The sequence below is a fragment of the Mercenaria mercenaria genome, chromosome 11 (genome assembly GCF_021730395.1).
Source record: "Mercenaria mercenaria strain notata chromosome 11, MADL_Memer_1, whole genome shotgun sequence".
Lineage (NCBI taxonomy): Eukaryota > Metazoa > Mollusca > Bivalvia > Venerida > Veneridae > Mercenaria > Mercenaria mercenaria.
The window spans coordinates 3792067-3808822 of NC_069371.1; the positions used below are offsets into that span (position 1 = coordinate 3792067).

At 36.7% G+C, this 16756-nt stretch overlaps 1 protein-coding gene across 10 annotated transcripts in view; it reads right to left on the reverse strand.

The window, feature by feature from the left end:
* The window catches only part of LOC123531457 (partitioning defective 3 homolog), a 109858-nt gene that overhangs the window by 42260 nt on the left and 50842 nt on the right, over positions 1 to 16756 (reverse strand). For 7 of the 10 annotated variants that reach the window (XM_045312440.2, XM_045312441.2, XM_045312438.2 and 4 more), the window contains 5 exons: positions 16503 to 16628; positions 13235 to 13946; positions 8420 to 8572; positions 3191 to 3460; positions 2768 to 2782 (listed from right to left, as the gene is read on the reverse strand). In XM_045312440.2, coding sequence (XP_045168375.2) covers positions 2768 to 2782; positions 3191 to 3460; positions 8420 to 8572; positions 13235 to 13946; positions 16503 to 16628 — 1276 coding nt within the window. The remainder of the gene's footprint in view (positions 1 to 2767; positions 2783 to 3190; positions 3461 to 8419; positions 8573 to 13234; positions 13947 to 16502; positions 16629 to 16756) is intronic. The other 3 variants (XM_045312437.2, XM_045312435.2, XM_045312442.2) reach the window with 3 other exon arrangements.

Here is a 16756-nt window from a genome sequence, read left to right on the forward strand (position 1 = left end):
CCCAGATTTAAACTTGACCTAAAGATCATCAAGATTAACATTCTGACCAAGTTTCATTAAGATATGGTCATAAATGTGGCCTCTACAGTGTTAATTAGCTTTTCCTTTGATTTGACCTGGTGACCTAGTTTTTGACCCGACATGACCCAGATTCAAAACTGCCCTAAAGATCATCAAGTTTAACATTCTGACCAAGTTTCATGAAGATATAGTCATAAATGTGGCCTCTAGAGTGTTAACAAGCTTTTCCTTTGATATGACCTGGTGACCTAGTTTTTGACCCCACCTAACCCAGATTTGAACTTGAGCTATAGATCATCAAGATTAACATTTTGACCAAGTTTCATTAAGGTATGGTCATAAATGTGGCCTCTACAGTGTAAACTAGCTTTTCATTTGATTTGGCTTGGTGACCTAGTTTTTTATTCTACATGACCCAGATTCAAACTGGACCTTGAGATCATCAATATTAACAATCTGACCAAGTTTCATGAAGATCCAGTCATAAATGCGGCTTCTACAGCGTAACAAGCTTTTCCTTTGATTTGACCTGGTGACCTAGTTTATGAACCCAGATAACCAAATATCGAACTCGTCCAAGATTTTATTAAGGGTAACATTCTGACCAAGTTTCATTAAGATTGGGCCAAAAATGTGACCTCTAGAGTGTTAACAAGCTTTTTCTTTGATTTGACCTGGTGACCTAGTTTTTGACCCCAGATGACCCAATATCGAACTCGTCAAAGATTTTATTGAGGGTAACATCCTGACCAAGTTTCATTAAGATTGGGCCAAAATTGTGACCTCTAGAGTGTTAACAAGCTTTTCCTTTGATTTGACCTGATGACCTAGTTTTTGACCCCAGATGACCCAATATCGAACTCGTCCAAGATTTTATTGAGGGTAACATTCTGACCAAATTTCATTAAGATTGGGCCAAAAATGTGACCTCTAGAGTGTTAACAAGCTTTTCCTTTGATTTGACCTGATGACCTAGTTTTTGATCCCAGATGACCCAATATCGAACTTGTCCAAGATTTTATTGAGGGTAACATTCTGACCAAGTTTCATTAAGATTGGGTCAAAAATGTGACCTCTAGAGTGTTAACAGTCAAATTGTTGACGACGGACGGACGGACGGACGGACGGACGACGGACGACGACGGACACAGGGTGATCACTAAAGCTCACCTTTGAGCACTTCGTGCTCAGGTGAGCTAAAAAATATTATGATGCAAAGACAGTTTAACAGCATTTAACTGTATCATACATTAAAGTTTACCCTGTCATTACATCTTATTAAACTAATTTCAAAGAAATCTTCGTGAAAAATCGGCAATTTCACACAGCAGACGACAGCCTACTTTCGATTTTAAAAACTTGTAAAACGATAAAATCAAAATATTTTCCTATCTAAATTTGATTGTGATCGATTTTTATTAGTTAGATTTAAATGTCTGTTGTCTGGACTTAAGTTTCAGTTATGTATAAAGGATATTTACGACTATGTTACCGAAAACGAAAGTACAATTTGACAGGTGGCGCGAAAATAATAATGATTTTAGACTGGTTTGCAAACTGTGTTAACACTAAGATTCAGTCATTTTAATGTTAGTGGAGCAGTCTAAAATATCACAGTCTGCCTCGGGCACGATTACAGCAGGTAATTGTTTGCTTATTATGTCAATGCCCCCCGGCATATATCACTCGATAAAAAGTGGACAATAAAGCAGTTTATTATAATCACTGAGGCAAAAAAGGTAGGTTTGGCTAAAAAAGGAAATGAATGGTTGTAAAACGGGCAGGGTGCCTGGCAGGGCAACAGGGCGGAACGAATTTCGGAACGGGCGATGCGCCCTGCTGTAAATAGCTAGCTGGAGCACTGCTGTATATAAAAATGTGCACTGCCTTCATCAAAGCTCTATGCAATAAATCTGATCTATTTTGAAATCTATTTCTGGATATATCTAAACTGGCCACACATACCATATTCCATTTGATATAATACAATCTGACTCCCAACTGTTTTCTTTTGAAGTATTTCCTGACATTTTCAAACAAATATCTTTCCTTATTTTGATCTCCCTTACCAATAAATAGGTTAGAAATGACCAGGACTTGACTTTCTCTCATAGAGATGTCCCCTAACCAATTTCTATCTTGCCAACTAAGCAAAGCATCCTAGTAGTTTATCAGTTTTCATTAAAATACAACAAATATCTAAAGTCTGTTTTGATATTTTTTTCTTGAAGCTGTGAAAAAATAAATTTTGATAAAGCTCACATTAAAATCTTTGCAATCTTGGACTCTTCATTTAAATACATGGCTAATTAATGCACGACTGTCAACTTTTGAGTCTTTGTACAGGGCCAAACTCGAGCCTGTGGACCAGTCTCTGTATGAAACCATGCTATTGGTCAATTTGATGACTGTACTTATGATCAACCAATTAGATGCTAGAGATTTTTGACTGGTCTCCAGACTCAACTTTATTACCCTTGTAATGTATAGACTAAAGGCAACTGTGAAAGGAGTGTCTCTCACAGCAAAAATTACCAGTTCAAAATTTCTGTATATTGACATTTCCTTTATGAAATTCTGCAAAAAATCCATACAAAAACAGTTTTGTAATTGATGTTTTTTTACAGAAAGGCTGAGTATATGTAATTGCAAGCAAGAAAGAAAAGCATAATGCTGTTTCAGAAAGCTCCAGTTGACCTGTTAAATGAGAAGCTCTTTTTTTCATTCACAATAATCTGAAATGTACCTTGATGCTGGTTTCCTATTTACAGAAATAAAATATCTAAGTTCAGAAATGTGTTACCTGTGCTTTCCACTCAGTGTAATAAAACACAAGTGCTTTGAAAACATGAAGGCTGAGGTTAATTCAAACTACACAGAGGTACCTCTTTAATATCCCATTTTCTCAAGCTCTGATTTGACTTGTTGAAAAATCTATTTCCATAATTATATTACTGAGTAAGATCTACTACAAGTTTAATTTGGTAACTTGTTTTCATTAAATCTTTTCTTTTTTTGAACTGTATCATATGCAGTTTACTTTACCAGTACATCACCTATTGGCCCAACACTAGGCTATAACTATCAGTATGTTTAATGCAGGCCCAACTTTGGGCTAATAGGCACATCTATCTGGTAACTTTTTGTATTACCCAAAGCATCCCATTACCTTAGAAGCAGCACCTCCATGTATCACAGCTTTAACAAAGATTCCCAGATCCCGTGTCCCCTCCTCCGTGGTGAGGGTTTTCCCCTTCACACTCACACCAAGCCCAGCAGATCCCGTGTCATTCAGTGGTATATTAAACTCAATCAGTTCCTTGTTTTTCATCACAGCCAAAGTACCATCATCTTCTGCTTTTTCCTGGGGCTGGAAAATTTCATGTTGAAGTTCAAGGTCATTTCTGGCAGTGTCAAGGTCACTGGTGTTAGAGTCATGCTGAAAGCGCAAGAAAAGGCGTGCACACACACAACACAGAAAACGCACAACAAAGCAAACGTGATCACAGCAAAACAACATAAGAAAACTAGCATTAATGAAATAGAAGATACAGATATATAAATACATCATAAGTTAGACATTCATAATTCAAATGGTCTTCAGAAATGAACTTTTTTTAGCTAAAGGTACCAAGGATAGAATATGGGGAAACTCAACTTGTAGCCTCTAGAAATAAAGTAACTAAACTTAATATTAGGTATACTGGCTACCTATGTCTCTTTCTTTAACTTTCTAAAATATGTTCATTTATATAGCATTTGAATGGGTGGATTTTTTAGCAGTAACATCCATTCAAACTCCTAATACAGCAGGAAACTGGAGCCAAAAACTTCTTCCAAATCTCTCCACACCCCCAGCCCCCAAAAAATCTTTTTTTCTTATAAATAACAAACTTTCTACATTTGGATTTATCTAAAGCTCTACCATACAAAAAGACAACAATATTCACAAACTACACTTGGGAGGAAAACAACACAACCATCTAGCCTTACAGCACTGTTTGATGTAGAACATTGACATTCTAGCATATAGAAGAAATGTTATATTGTAGACCTGGTAACTTTCACACAGGTTTTATTCAGCTATTTCATGGTTAGCAGCCTAAACTGGCAGTGTTAAGAATTCATGGAATATGAATGACTGTGTTTTAGGGCATGATGCAGGGCAATTTTCACCACAAGTGGCCATTACAATTATTAGCAAAACTAAAACCATTGTGAATATCACCAACCTACAGTAAGCACATTTCATAACACAATACACCATCCAGATATGTCTAACTATATCCCTGGCATATAAAATAGTCTTTTAACATGCAATATGCGCAGTTTCAGCAGCAGTATGTCGGTTCTCGATAAAATTCTATTGGACTTATATTACTTGCATCAGGTAAAAAGCAATTCTTCATCACATTAGTCATCAGTCATAGAAAACACAGTAATGAGTTGAATTATCTGAAACATTTTCCCTGCAGATGACACAATGACAATCTGTAACATTTTCACTACTGATGACTCAAGAACATACTCACTCCAGATAACTCAAGGACAATTTATAACATTTTTCCTGCAAATGATTCAAGGACAATCTGTAACATTTTCCCTGCAGATGACACAATGACAATATGTAACATTTTCTCTGCAGATGACTCAAGGACAATCTGTAACATTTTTCCTGCAAATGATTCAAGGACAATCTGTAACATTTTTCCCTGCAGATGACTCAAGGACAATTTGTAACATTTTTCCTGCAGATGATTCAAGGACAATCTGTAACATTTTTCCTGCAGATGATTCAAGGACAATCTGTAACATTTTCTCTACAGAAAACTCAAGGACAATCTGTAGCATTTGTCCTGCAGATGACTCAAGGTCAATCTTTAACATTTACCCTGCAAATGCCCCAAGGTCACCGATTAATTTGCCTACAGATAAAGCAGTAAATAGCATTCAACATCTATCACCACATGTTTGTGTTTGTTTTGTGTTTAGAAAACTTATGTAGCATTCAACATCTATCACCACATGTTTGTGTTTGTTTTGTGTTTAGAAAACTTATGTAGCATTCAACATCTATCACCACATGTTTGTGTTTGTTCTGTGTTTAGAAAACTTATGTAGCATTCAACATCTATCACCACATGTTTGTGTTTGTTTTGTGTTTAGAAAACTTATGTAGCAGGAAGCACAATACTCGATTTTACCCTGTGTCACACTAGAATATCACATGACAGACAAACGACACCTCTCCCAGTCATGTTATACTGAAACTAGGCAGACCAGTCCTAGAATTATCCTCTTTATGTTGAGCGTAAAGCAAGGGAGCTACAAGTACCACTTTGGTAGTGTTCTGTATGACCCGGTCCGGGATCAAAACCCTGAAGACCCTAAAGCAAGGCATATGCTCTTCCACTGAGCCAATGTTGCATCTTTTTACATTTCTGCATAAAAAAAGAGCTAGGTTAAACTGTTACAGACTCCAAAGGCCATGTGGACATCATGGTGTTATTGGGCAATATATTGTCTGATCACCCAAACTGATGACCTGGAAACCTAATACAATGGATCATAAATATCAAAGCAAGACCCAGGATGTTTCATAAGCAGAAATTCAATCAATATCCAATAATGCCATGCCTGTACAGGGGAAGTTTCTCAAAATTTAATCTTAATTGACCAGCTGAATAATCATACTATTTCTGAATCAATCTACACAATGGATTTGGTATGTGATGGTGAAAGAGGTCAATATGACTCAATAAACAATACCCCATAACAAAACGTGACTATGCATATTAAATCAAATACCACACAACAAAAAATAGAAGTTTATGCGTGTTAAAAGGAAGTTTTCTTCATTTTTCTAATTTTTTTTTCAAACCAGCAGGTAAATGAAACAATGTGAATGACTCTTTCATTACTTCTGTTATCTTCTAGATGTTTACTGAGTTTAATGCTGCCTGTCTAAAAATACAGCAAAACCTGTACTAGGCAGCCTGTCAAGGGAGTGGTGCAATATGGCTGCTTAATGCAGGTGCTTGCTTAAATCAGATGGAAATTAGATATAAAATGTCAATTTGTATAATTTGTAAAGTAAGTTGATCAGCCACTTAAAATAATTGGCTACTTAATAATTACCAGTGGCCACTAAGATAAGTTTACCATTATTTGTTTATGTTAACCGTTATTTGTTTATGTAATGGTAAGTTATTATAACAAGTGCTCCTGGACTCTGAATAGAACAAACTCAAGTTTATTGCAGTTTTTCCACATGACACAGAGGTGCAGGACAAGTGACTTCAGACATACTGTTCTCTGCCAAATTGTCATCCAGGGGTCAAACTCCCTTTCAATTTATAATTTCATACTCACCTGAGCTAACCAGGCACATCTTCTGATATCTTTTTACCAGAATTTTAACTAAATTTGAGTAAATAAAAACAGCCTTCAAATCTTATCTTGAGACATTATTTAGACAAAACTGAAAATTAAAACCTTATTTTACATGTCCTTTTAAAAAAACTAATGAACTAAAGTAGGAAACACAACATGGACACATTAAGCTAAATAATGCAAGACATGCTCGTTAAAATGAGAAGCAAGCGCAAGTATATTTCTTAATCAATGACTGACATGAACTGTAATAAATGCTTAATGGACTTGAAAATGAAAACCAGGAAAATAATATAGGGTATGTAATAATATCAAGTACTGTAAAATCAGAAATGATCGTCAAGAATTAATTTTCGCAAAAACAAAGTTCTCGAAAACATGAATCTTAGTTACTTTTATGGGAAAGATTTATGACTAAAGGCGGGAATTTATCTCTTATTATTAGTCTGCTTAAAACTTTGTGAAATTTTGGTCAAACAAAAATATACATGATAGAGTATAAACTGGAAGATCATTACAATTGGTAGTGGAATAATTTTTGTGAATTCTGAGGTAGTGCAAATCCATGAATATGAATCTGAAAAAATAAAATTTTAAAGAAAGATCCTGAATTCTAGTCCCAATGAAAAAAACATTCTAGATGAAATCATGAGATTTAAGCCAGTTCACAGTAAACCATGCAATTTTTTTGCCAAAAAAATAACAACTAACAGACATTTTGCTTGATGCAATGTTCTTTGCCAATAATTACAACAAGAGCTGTCGGAGGACACCAACACTCAACTATTCAGCCTTGTCTATAGAAAAAATATAAGTCGAAAAAGGGGCATAATTTTGTAAAAAAGCAAAACAGAGTTATGGAACCTGTGCAATGTGAGTCAGTTTTTCATAATGAATGAAAGTGTGTAATATTTCAATCCATTCCCAAAAGTGGTTACTGAGATACCAGCTTACATACAAATACTTCGGGACGCTGACACACGGATGAGTCCAATAGCTCTACCTATTCTTTGAATAGTCGAGCTAAAAACTGTGATGTAGATAAGAAGACCTATAGACCTATTTCTTCAAAAACTGCTAAAATTAACTTTTACCTCTGGGAAAAATGGAAAACTAATGTTTTCGAATTTTGCAGGCATCATGAAAACCACAACTGTTACTTTTCAAGTTCACAGTTCATAAGCAGCACTAGCAGACAAAGACAGAAGCTACAAAAATTCTAATGTCTAACACAGCAAGGCTTATGTTCATAATATACTCAATAAATACTGTGAAATCATTCATTTTTGTGGAGGACTACTTTTTGTTGATTTTGTTGCTGTGTCCACAAAATTAAATTCCAAACCAACAAGAAAGGTTTTCATTCTTTTTCTTCTTGTTAAGTGAAATCCAAGAATTCAAACCACAAGGAAAAAGTGGTTATGGACGAAACCAGGATATTAAATAATTTCACAGTATATATCAATCTCTATGCTGCAAGCATCAATTATTAGGCACAGATGTATAAATAAATGCCGAGTTTTTTCCAGTTTTTAGTAATATTATGAAAATGAAGTATATAAGAGAACAAAAATCATTAATTGATAGAATAACCTTATGACAATAACTAAGTTTTATATAAAATGAGTAGCTCCTAATGACTATTAAAAACCTAAACTAAAAATATGAAATTTGGGCGCTGCTGTGCAAAACCAAAAATAAGGGCTTTGCGACCAGCAGGGATCCAGATCAGCCTACACACTCATTGTTCAGCATTCGTATGCAAAAAAATAAGCAAGCAGACGTATCTGTATGGATGTGTAGGCTGATCTGGATCCATGCTGGTCACAAGGCCCTTATGTGGTATTTGCAATGCTGTGCTCATTTATTCCATTTGTAATGTAAATCTAATACAATATCCATTATTTTAATTTTATTTCCAATAAGAATGGTTAAATATAGGAATATAATTATGTTAAGGGATATTAATAGGGTTTCCATTCTGTCACTGAAGGTATCTACGTACCAATTCACGTGGAACCTTAAATCTGTCGTCTCCTTCTTCTTCTTCATTCTCTTGTCGAGACACGACAATGTGTACCGTACTTCCTAGTGTCGTATTGCGTAATATTGAAACAGCATCTCCCTGAGTTTTACCCGTCATTTCTATGCCATTCACCTGTAATATTTAATTGTAGTTAGGACATGACAGCAAATATTTCTGTGTATGGTTTTTGGATCCTAAGCTAGATCTATAGGAAAGTCATTTATCGTATCTCATGTAAGTTGTTGACTTAATCTTTAACCTGACCTGAAAAACAACAGGGATAATCAACTGATTACAGGCAACCATTCAATGAGGACTGACAGCCCTAGACCCTAAGCTTTCTTCAGTTACTGATCAGAAACCATTTCAAGTCTCAACTGTGCCCTTGACCTTTGATCTGCTACCTCCAAAAGGATTGGGGTCCTCTGCTGACCACAGGCTATTATACTATTGATGACAGTAAACCTAAGCATTCTTTATTTATTAAAAGAAAACACTGAACATCCCGATGTCACTGTGACCTTGAACTTTGACCTACTGACCTCCAAAATTGTAGGGCCATGTACTGGCCACAAGCATTCTACAAGGTTTGGTAATTGTGAAACCAATTATTCTCTATTTATCAAATGGAAACCAAGTGATCTACTGACTGACCAATGCAGGGTTTCCACTGGGCCCAATTTTTTTTCCACCACAAAATATCGAAGTCAACGACACATAGGGGGAGGGGGCGTCCAGTGGGTGTATTCTCCAACACACTGTGCATGTTGCAACAATTTGTCATTTTTACAGTTTTTTTCATTATTTGATTGTAAAACTCTTATTGGGGGATTGGTGGGTGGGGTAGGGGGCTCTCCCCCTTGGAAATTTTTGAAATACAGGCATGAAATGAAGGCCTCTGGTGCATTTTTATGTTCAAAATTTTGAGATAATGGAGATGTTAGTACCCTTTTGATAAGGGGGGGGGGGGGGGGGTCAGGGGGCTTTCCCCATGGAACATTTTGAAATACAGGTGGCCTTTGGTGCATTTTAAGGTCCAAAATTTTGAGGTAAAGGAGGGGTTAGTATCTTCCTTATGGGGGTGTGTGTGTGGGGGGGGGGGGGGGGGGGGGGGGTCAGAGGGTTTTCCCCCTGGAAAAATGATAAAATACTGGTATGGAATGGTAGCCTCTGGTGTGTTTCTTGGTCAAAATTTTGAGAAAATATTATTATTATTCCTTTGCCAAAATAGCAGGGTACTTCTCAGCAAAAATTAAAAAATACATTTGCATATGTAGGTCTTCTCTGAATGACCAAAATAATCGGAAATCGGGGTCGCGAAAATGTGTGACAAACGAAAAAAAAGCAATCAAGACTAGCATTATTTATAAAATGAAAATTTGTAACTTATTTTCTATGGCCAGAGTTAATTTTTACCATTGATTTCTGCTTGTTTATCGCAGTTTTTCATTGGAATTTGCCAAAATCAATCTACGATCATGATTTAAAAATTATTGGAATTTATCGCGGATGTCCTGTCAGTCGTTCATTCCGAAGTTTTGCTACAAAATATAACTTAGAAACGGCTACTCTGACACTACTTTCGTGATTCCGCTTGTTAAACAAGAGCTGTCGGATGACAGCGCGCTCGACTATTCGAAGAATTGATTGAAGAATGGGGTCAAAATATTTCCATAGATTTTCAGACTAAACAAAAAAAAGAATTAAACAAAAAATGTTCCTGTATTTGTGGATTTCGATTAGTCTTGCACTAAATGGCAATGTGTGACCATGATGGCAAATATGTTAAGTTATATGCTAGGAAAAACATGGACTTATATGAAAAATTTAACTAATTTCCAAGTCCAAAAAGGGCCATAATTCAGTCAAAATAGTTGACAGAGTTATGTACTCTTGCCTACAGATGGAAATCATGTTGATAAACTAGTGTTAAAAGTTTCAAAGCCACAGTTCAAATAGTTTTGACAAAACGCTGACTTGTAAGAAAAACTGAACAAATTTCAAAGTCCAAAAAGGGCCATAATTCAGTCAAAATAGTTGTCAGAGTTATGTACTCTTGCCTTCAGATGGAAATCATAATGATAAACAAGTGTTTAAAGTTTAAAAGCCATATGTCAAATAGTCTTGACAAAACATGGACATACACAAAACAGAACCAATTTCCAAGTTCAAAAAGGGCCATAATTCAGCCAAAAAAGATGAGAGAGTTACGTACTCTTGCCTATTGATAGAGACTATTATACTGAACAAGATATAAAAGTTTCAAAGCCATATGTCAAACACTTTACACAAAAAATAAACTGGTACGAAAAACTTAACCAAGATTTCTAAGTCAAAAGGGGCCATAATTTAGTCAAAATGCTTGATGGAGTTACGTACTCTTGCCTACAACTGGACATTGTGATGGTAAACAAGTGTTGAAAGTTTCAAAGCTTTATCTCAAAAGACTTTGTCAAAATGTGGACTGGTACGAAAAACTTAACCAAGATTTCTAAGTCAAAAAGGGGCAATAATTCAACCAAAATGCTTGATGGAGTTATGTACTCTTGCCTACAACTGGACATGGTGATGGTAAACAAGTGTTGAAAGTTTCAAAGCTTTATCTCAAAAGACTTTGTCAAAATATGAACTGGTACGAAAAACTTAACCAAGATTTCTAAGTCAAAAGGGGCCATAATTCAGTCAAAATGCTTGACAGAGTTATGTACTCTTGCCTATAACTGGACATGGTGATGGTAAACAAGTGTTGAAAGTTTCAAAGCTTTATCTCAAAAGACTTTGTCAAAATGTGGACTGGTACGAAAAACTTAACCAGGGTGTGACGCCGACGCCGACACCGACGCAGACGCCGACGCCGACGTGAGTAGGATAGCTCTACTTATTCTTCGAATAGTCAAGCTAAAAATCAGCCGTAAGTGTCTTTTAAATCATTCTGTGAAACATGACTTTCTTTTGTTTACTACAGCGCCATATTACTTCAATCAACAATGACATATGTAAAGGCGGAGCTTAATAATTTTGCAGATAAAATACGTCACGCGTTCTACATCCAAATGTTTAAATTAAAGTCAAAGATCAAGAGGCACGTGGCAGCTTGTGTAATTGATGCCGAATCGCTAATCCCTCGCTTGGTGACACGCTGTGTATTGTGTATCATGAACGGAAATGCCAGCGGGTAATATTGATTTTTTAGGCAAGACAGAGAAATACACATTATAAACAAGAGGGCCATGAAGGCCCTGTATCGCTCACCTGACCTATTGACCTAAAGATCATCAAGATTAACATTCTGACCAAGTTTCATTAAGATATGGTCATAAATAAGTGTTAAGTAGCTTTTCCTTTGATTTGACCCCGTGACCTAGTTTTTGACCCAACATAACCCAGATTCGAACTTGACCTAAAGATCATCAAGTTTAACATTCTGACTAAGTTTCATGAAGATACAGTCATAAATGTGGCCTCTAGAGAGTTAACAAGCTTTTCCTTTGATTTGACCCCGTGACCTAGTTTTTGACCCAACATGACCCAGATTCGAACTTAACCTAAAGATCATTAAGTTTAACATTCTGACTAAGTTTCATGAAGATACAGTCATAAATGTGGCCTCTAGAGTGTTAACAAGCTTTTCCTTTGATTTGATCCCGTGACCTAGTTTTTGACCCAACATGACCCAGATTCGAATTTGACCTAAAGATCATCAAGTTTAACATTCTGACTAAGTTTCATGAAGATACAGTCATAAATGTGGCCTCTAGAGTGTTAACAAGCTTTTCCTTTGATTTTACCTAGTGACCTAGTTTCTGACCCCAGCTGACCCAGATTTAAACTTGACCTAAAGATCACCAAGATAAACATTCTGACCAAGTATCATTAAGATATGGTCATAAATGTGGCCTCTACAGTGTTAATTAGCTTTTCCTTTGATTTGACCGGGTGACCTAGTTTTTGATCCAACATGACCCAGATTCGAACTTGACCTAAAGATCATCAAGTTTAACATTCTGACTAAGTTTCATGAAGATACAGTCATAAATGTGGCCTCTAGTGTGTTAACAAGCTTTTCCTTTGATTTGACCTAGTGACCTAGTTTTTGATCCCAGCTGACCCAGATTCGAACTTGACCTAAAGATTACCAAGATAAACATTCTGACCAAGTTTCATTAAGATTGGGCCAAAATTGTGACCTCTAAAGTGTTAACAAGCTTTTCCTTTGATTTGACCTGGTGACCTAGATTTTGATCCCAGATGACCCAATATCAAACTCGTCCAAGATTTTATTGAGGGTAACATTCTGACCAAGTTTCATTAAGATTGGGCCAAAATTGTGACCTCTAGAGTGTTAACAAGCTTTTCCTTTGATTTGACCTGGTGTCCTAGTTTTTGACCCCAGATGACCCAATATCGAACTCATCCAAGATTTTATCAAGGGTAACATTCTGACTAAGTTTCATTAAGATTGGGCCAAAAATGTGACCTCTAGAGTGTTAACAGTCAAATTGTTGACGACGGACGGACGGACGGACGGACGGACGGACGACGGACGACGACGGACGCCGGACACAGGGTGATCACTAAAGCTCACCTTTGAGCACTTCGTGCTCAGGTGAGCTAAAAATACATTTACAGCAAAAACTTTTTTCGCCAATTTTTTATTTTTTTCGTCATTGGCGATTTTGGCGAATTGCAGCGGAATCCCTGCAATGGATCTACAGACAGACAGTCATAATAATAGACAAATAATAAAACATTATCATTATGCAACTTCTCTTTAACAAGTAAAGGAACAATTACCTCAAGCAGTCGATCCCCTGCTTTTAATCGTCCATCTGTCACCGCTGCCCCTTTTGGCAAGATATTTTTTATATAGATGGGGGATGGACCCCCTGTGGGATTGTCTCTGGTTGTAATGCTGAATCCAAGACCTACTGGGCCTTTTACTAACTCTATGTCATATCTTTTCCCAATCTTTTTTGTGTTTGTTGGAGCTATTATTGCTTCACGTTTTTTCGTTAAAGTTCCTGAAGCACTAGGTGATGGTGAAGATGATCTAGATTTACTCTTTTCAGCACTTGAGTTATTGTCTGCACCATTCTCTGGTGCGTTATTTGAAGACAAAGTGGTGGAGGGGTGGCGCTGTGGAGGGGCTGGGGGTGGGGCTTTCTTTGAAGGTGAAGGGGTATTTTTAGATGAACTTGTGTGCACTGTTCCACTGTCTTTAGAACTGTACGAATTCTGCTTTGTGTGATTAACATCTTTTGTGTCAGAAGCACTTTCAGCAGTTTTTTCCAGAGGAGTGCTTGTGTCATCTGGACTGGTCACTGGTGAATTTATATCAAGATTCTGTGGCGGCAAGGTGAGCGGACTAGGTTTTGTGGGCGAGTGACCTCGAGGCTTCGGAAGAACTGCAGGTGGCACTTTCTTTGGTAACAAAGGTATGGAATGTTTCACAACCTTTAATCGCACCTCGTCTGTTTTCATAGCATTTCGAAATATCTCCTGAGCTCTATAAATCACAAACAATACTTTAATTATATTAGTAAGATATTATTTAGCACAAAGAAAATTGATAAAACAGGATAGCAGAAATGTAAAAATAATTAAGTAATTAGAAATGTCATAAATGCACATCAACAAGTCTTTCAGCTGCTTACAAAAGTTGGTCTTCTCAACTTACTTCCAGCTGTACATAAAGAACATTTTACAAGCAGCATAAAACACTTTTATCCAAACATAAACAAAAAGCATTAACTAAACAAGAGCACCGCCTTGCGGGTGCTGACGCTCATCTGATTTTTTTTGTATAATAGAAATATTGTCCTACCCATGATTTTCTAAGTCTAAAAAGGGCCATCGCTCTTGCAAAAAGCAGGATAAAGTTATGTTTCTTGATGTACAGTGTCCACTTATGATGGTGAAAAATTGTTGCAAGTTTTAAAGCAATAGCTTTGATAGTTTATGAGAAAAGTTGACTTAAACATAATATTCAACCAAGAAAATGATTTTTCTAAGTCCAAAAGGGGCAATAATTATTGCAAAAAGCAGGATGGAGTTATGTTGCTTGCTGTACAGGGTCAGCTTATGATGGTGAACAAGAGTTGCAAGTTTCAAAGCAATAGCTTTGATAGTTTAAGAGAAAAAGTTGACCTAAACATAAAACTTAACCAAGAAATCTGATATTTTCTAGTTTATGAGAAAAGTTGACTTAAACATAATATTCAACCAAGAAAATGATTTTTCTAAGTCCAAAAGGGGCAATAATTATTGCAAAAAGCAGGATGGAGTTATGTTGCTTGCTGTACAGGGTCAGCTTATGATGGTGAACAAGTGTTGCAAGTTTCAAAGCAATAGCTTTGATAGTTTAAGAGAAAAAGTTGACCTAAACATAAAACTTAACCAAGAAATCTGATATTTTCTAAGTCCAAAAGGGGCCATAAATCTTGCAAAAAGCACGATGGAGTTATGTTTCTTGATGTACAGGGTCAGCTTATGATGGTGAACAAGTGTTGCAAGTTTTAAAGGAATAGCTTTGATAGTTTAGGATAAAAGCTGACCTAAACATAAAACTTAACCAAGAAAACTGATTTTATAAGTCCAAAAGGGGCAATAATTCTTGCAAAAAGCAAGATGGAGTTATGTTTCTTGATGTACAGGGTCTGCTTATGATGGTGAACAAGTATTCCAAGTTTCAAAGCAATAGCTTTGATAGTTTAGGAGAAAAGTTGACCTAAACATAAAACTTAACCAAGAAATCTGATATTTTCTAAGTACAAAAGGGGCCATAAATCTTGCAAAAAGCAAGATGGAGTTATGTTTCTTGCTATACAGGGTCAGCACATGATGGTGAACAAGTATTCCAAGTTTCAAAGCAATAGCTTTGATAGTTTAGGAGAAAAGCTGACCTAAACATAAAACTTAACCAGGCAACGCCGACGCAGACGCCGACGCCGACAACCGCTCAAGTGATGACAATAACTCATCATTTTTTTTCAAAAAATCAGATGAGCTAAAAAAGCTTTTATCATTATGGCAGTCACTTAATCTAACCACTGTTCCTGGATTCCAGACTGCATTGACCTGTTTTCCTAAGCAACAGACAGCTACCCCACATGAATCAAGGTCGGTCAACACAGAGATTATATGCTTAGCCTGTGATTCAAACCTACGACCTTCAGACTGGAAGTTAGTACTCTTATCTATTGAGCTAAGCTAACTGAACCTAACAACCAGCTTCAGGAAGATTGTTTATTCCTTATAAGGCAAGGAAGCAATGAAAGAAACAGATATCATGAAATGTCCACTTTCAGAGGACCTGCAGATTTTTAAAATGTTTTGTTGGGTTTTAAGCGATGCTATAAGTTAGATCACAAGGCGTCTCTGTCTGCAGAAGACCCCAAAGGTGCCCCTTTGACCAGAATTTTGGTGGACGGATAGCTCAGTGGTTTGCACACTGGCCTTCCAATCCTGAGGTCGGAGGTTCGATCCCCGGCAGCTACACGGGAATTTTCAGAAACGCTTTTCAGTGTTTCCCACCCAACTAGAGGTGTACTGGTCAGGAACCCAGGCAATCCTTGCGTGTATCAGTGCTATACACTGAGCATGTTAAAGAACCAGACTGTCTATTCGCAACGAGCTAGGCTAAGTTAGCCGGACAAGCCTGTATCTGATTTCTGATCTCTATGTCGTGGGGGCTTTGTCTCACTCTGTCCCTTTGGTCAGATCCCTCTGTGTCTGTACTAGCACAGGATGAATTATGCGCCCTGTGTGGCTGCATCTGAACTATGTAAAGCGCCTTTGAACGTGAAATTGATCATGAAAAGGGCGCTATATAAATCTGGTATAATAATAATAATAATTTCAGGCATAGGTCGGGCACCTGGATAGAACCACAAATCTTTCACTGGCCAGTTTGAGAGCATACTCTCATGAAAAGAATTCTATATCCCAAGTGAAGTTTCAAACCCATATAATTAACGGGCAAGTCAGGCCCATGTAGACTTCTCTCACAAAACTACTATAATATGGAAACTATGTGACTAAAAGCAGAGTATTTAGTACAAACTTTGGAAAGGTGATATTGTGGAGATCTAAATTATTGATTTCTATAATTCTATCCTGGACTTTGAGTCGGCCATCCTGATCTATCCTTCCTCCTGGCTCTATGCCCTGTACCATTAAACCACTCTCTCTGTAACATACAAAAACAAGTATCATAATCAAGTGGATATATGTTTGTACCAGTGGCAAAACATATAAAATATATAGGAGATACTTGTTTCAATCAAGTTTGTTTTGAAAAAAATAACTACAGATCTA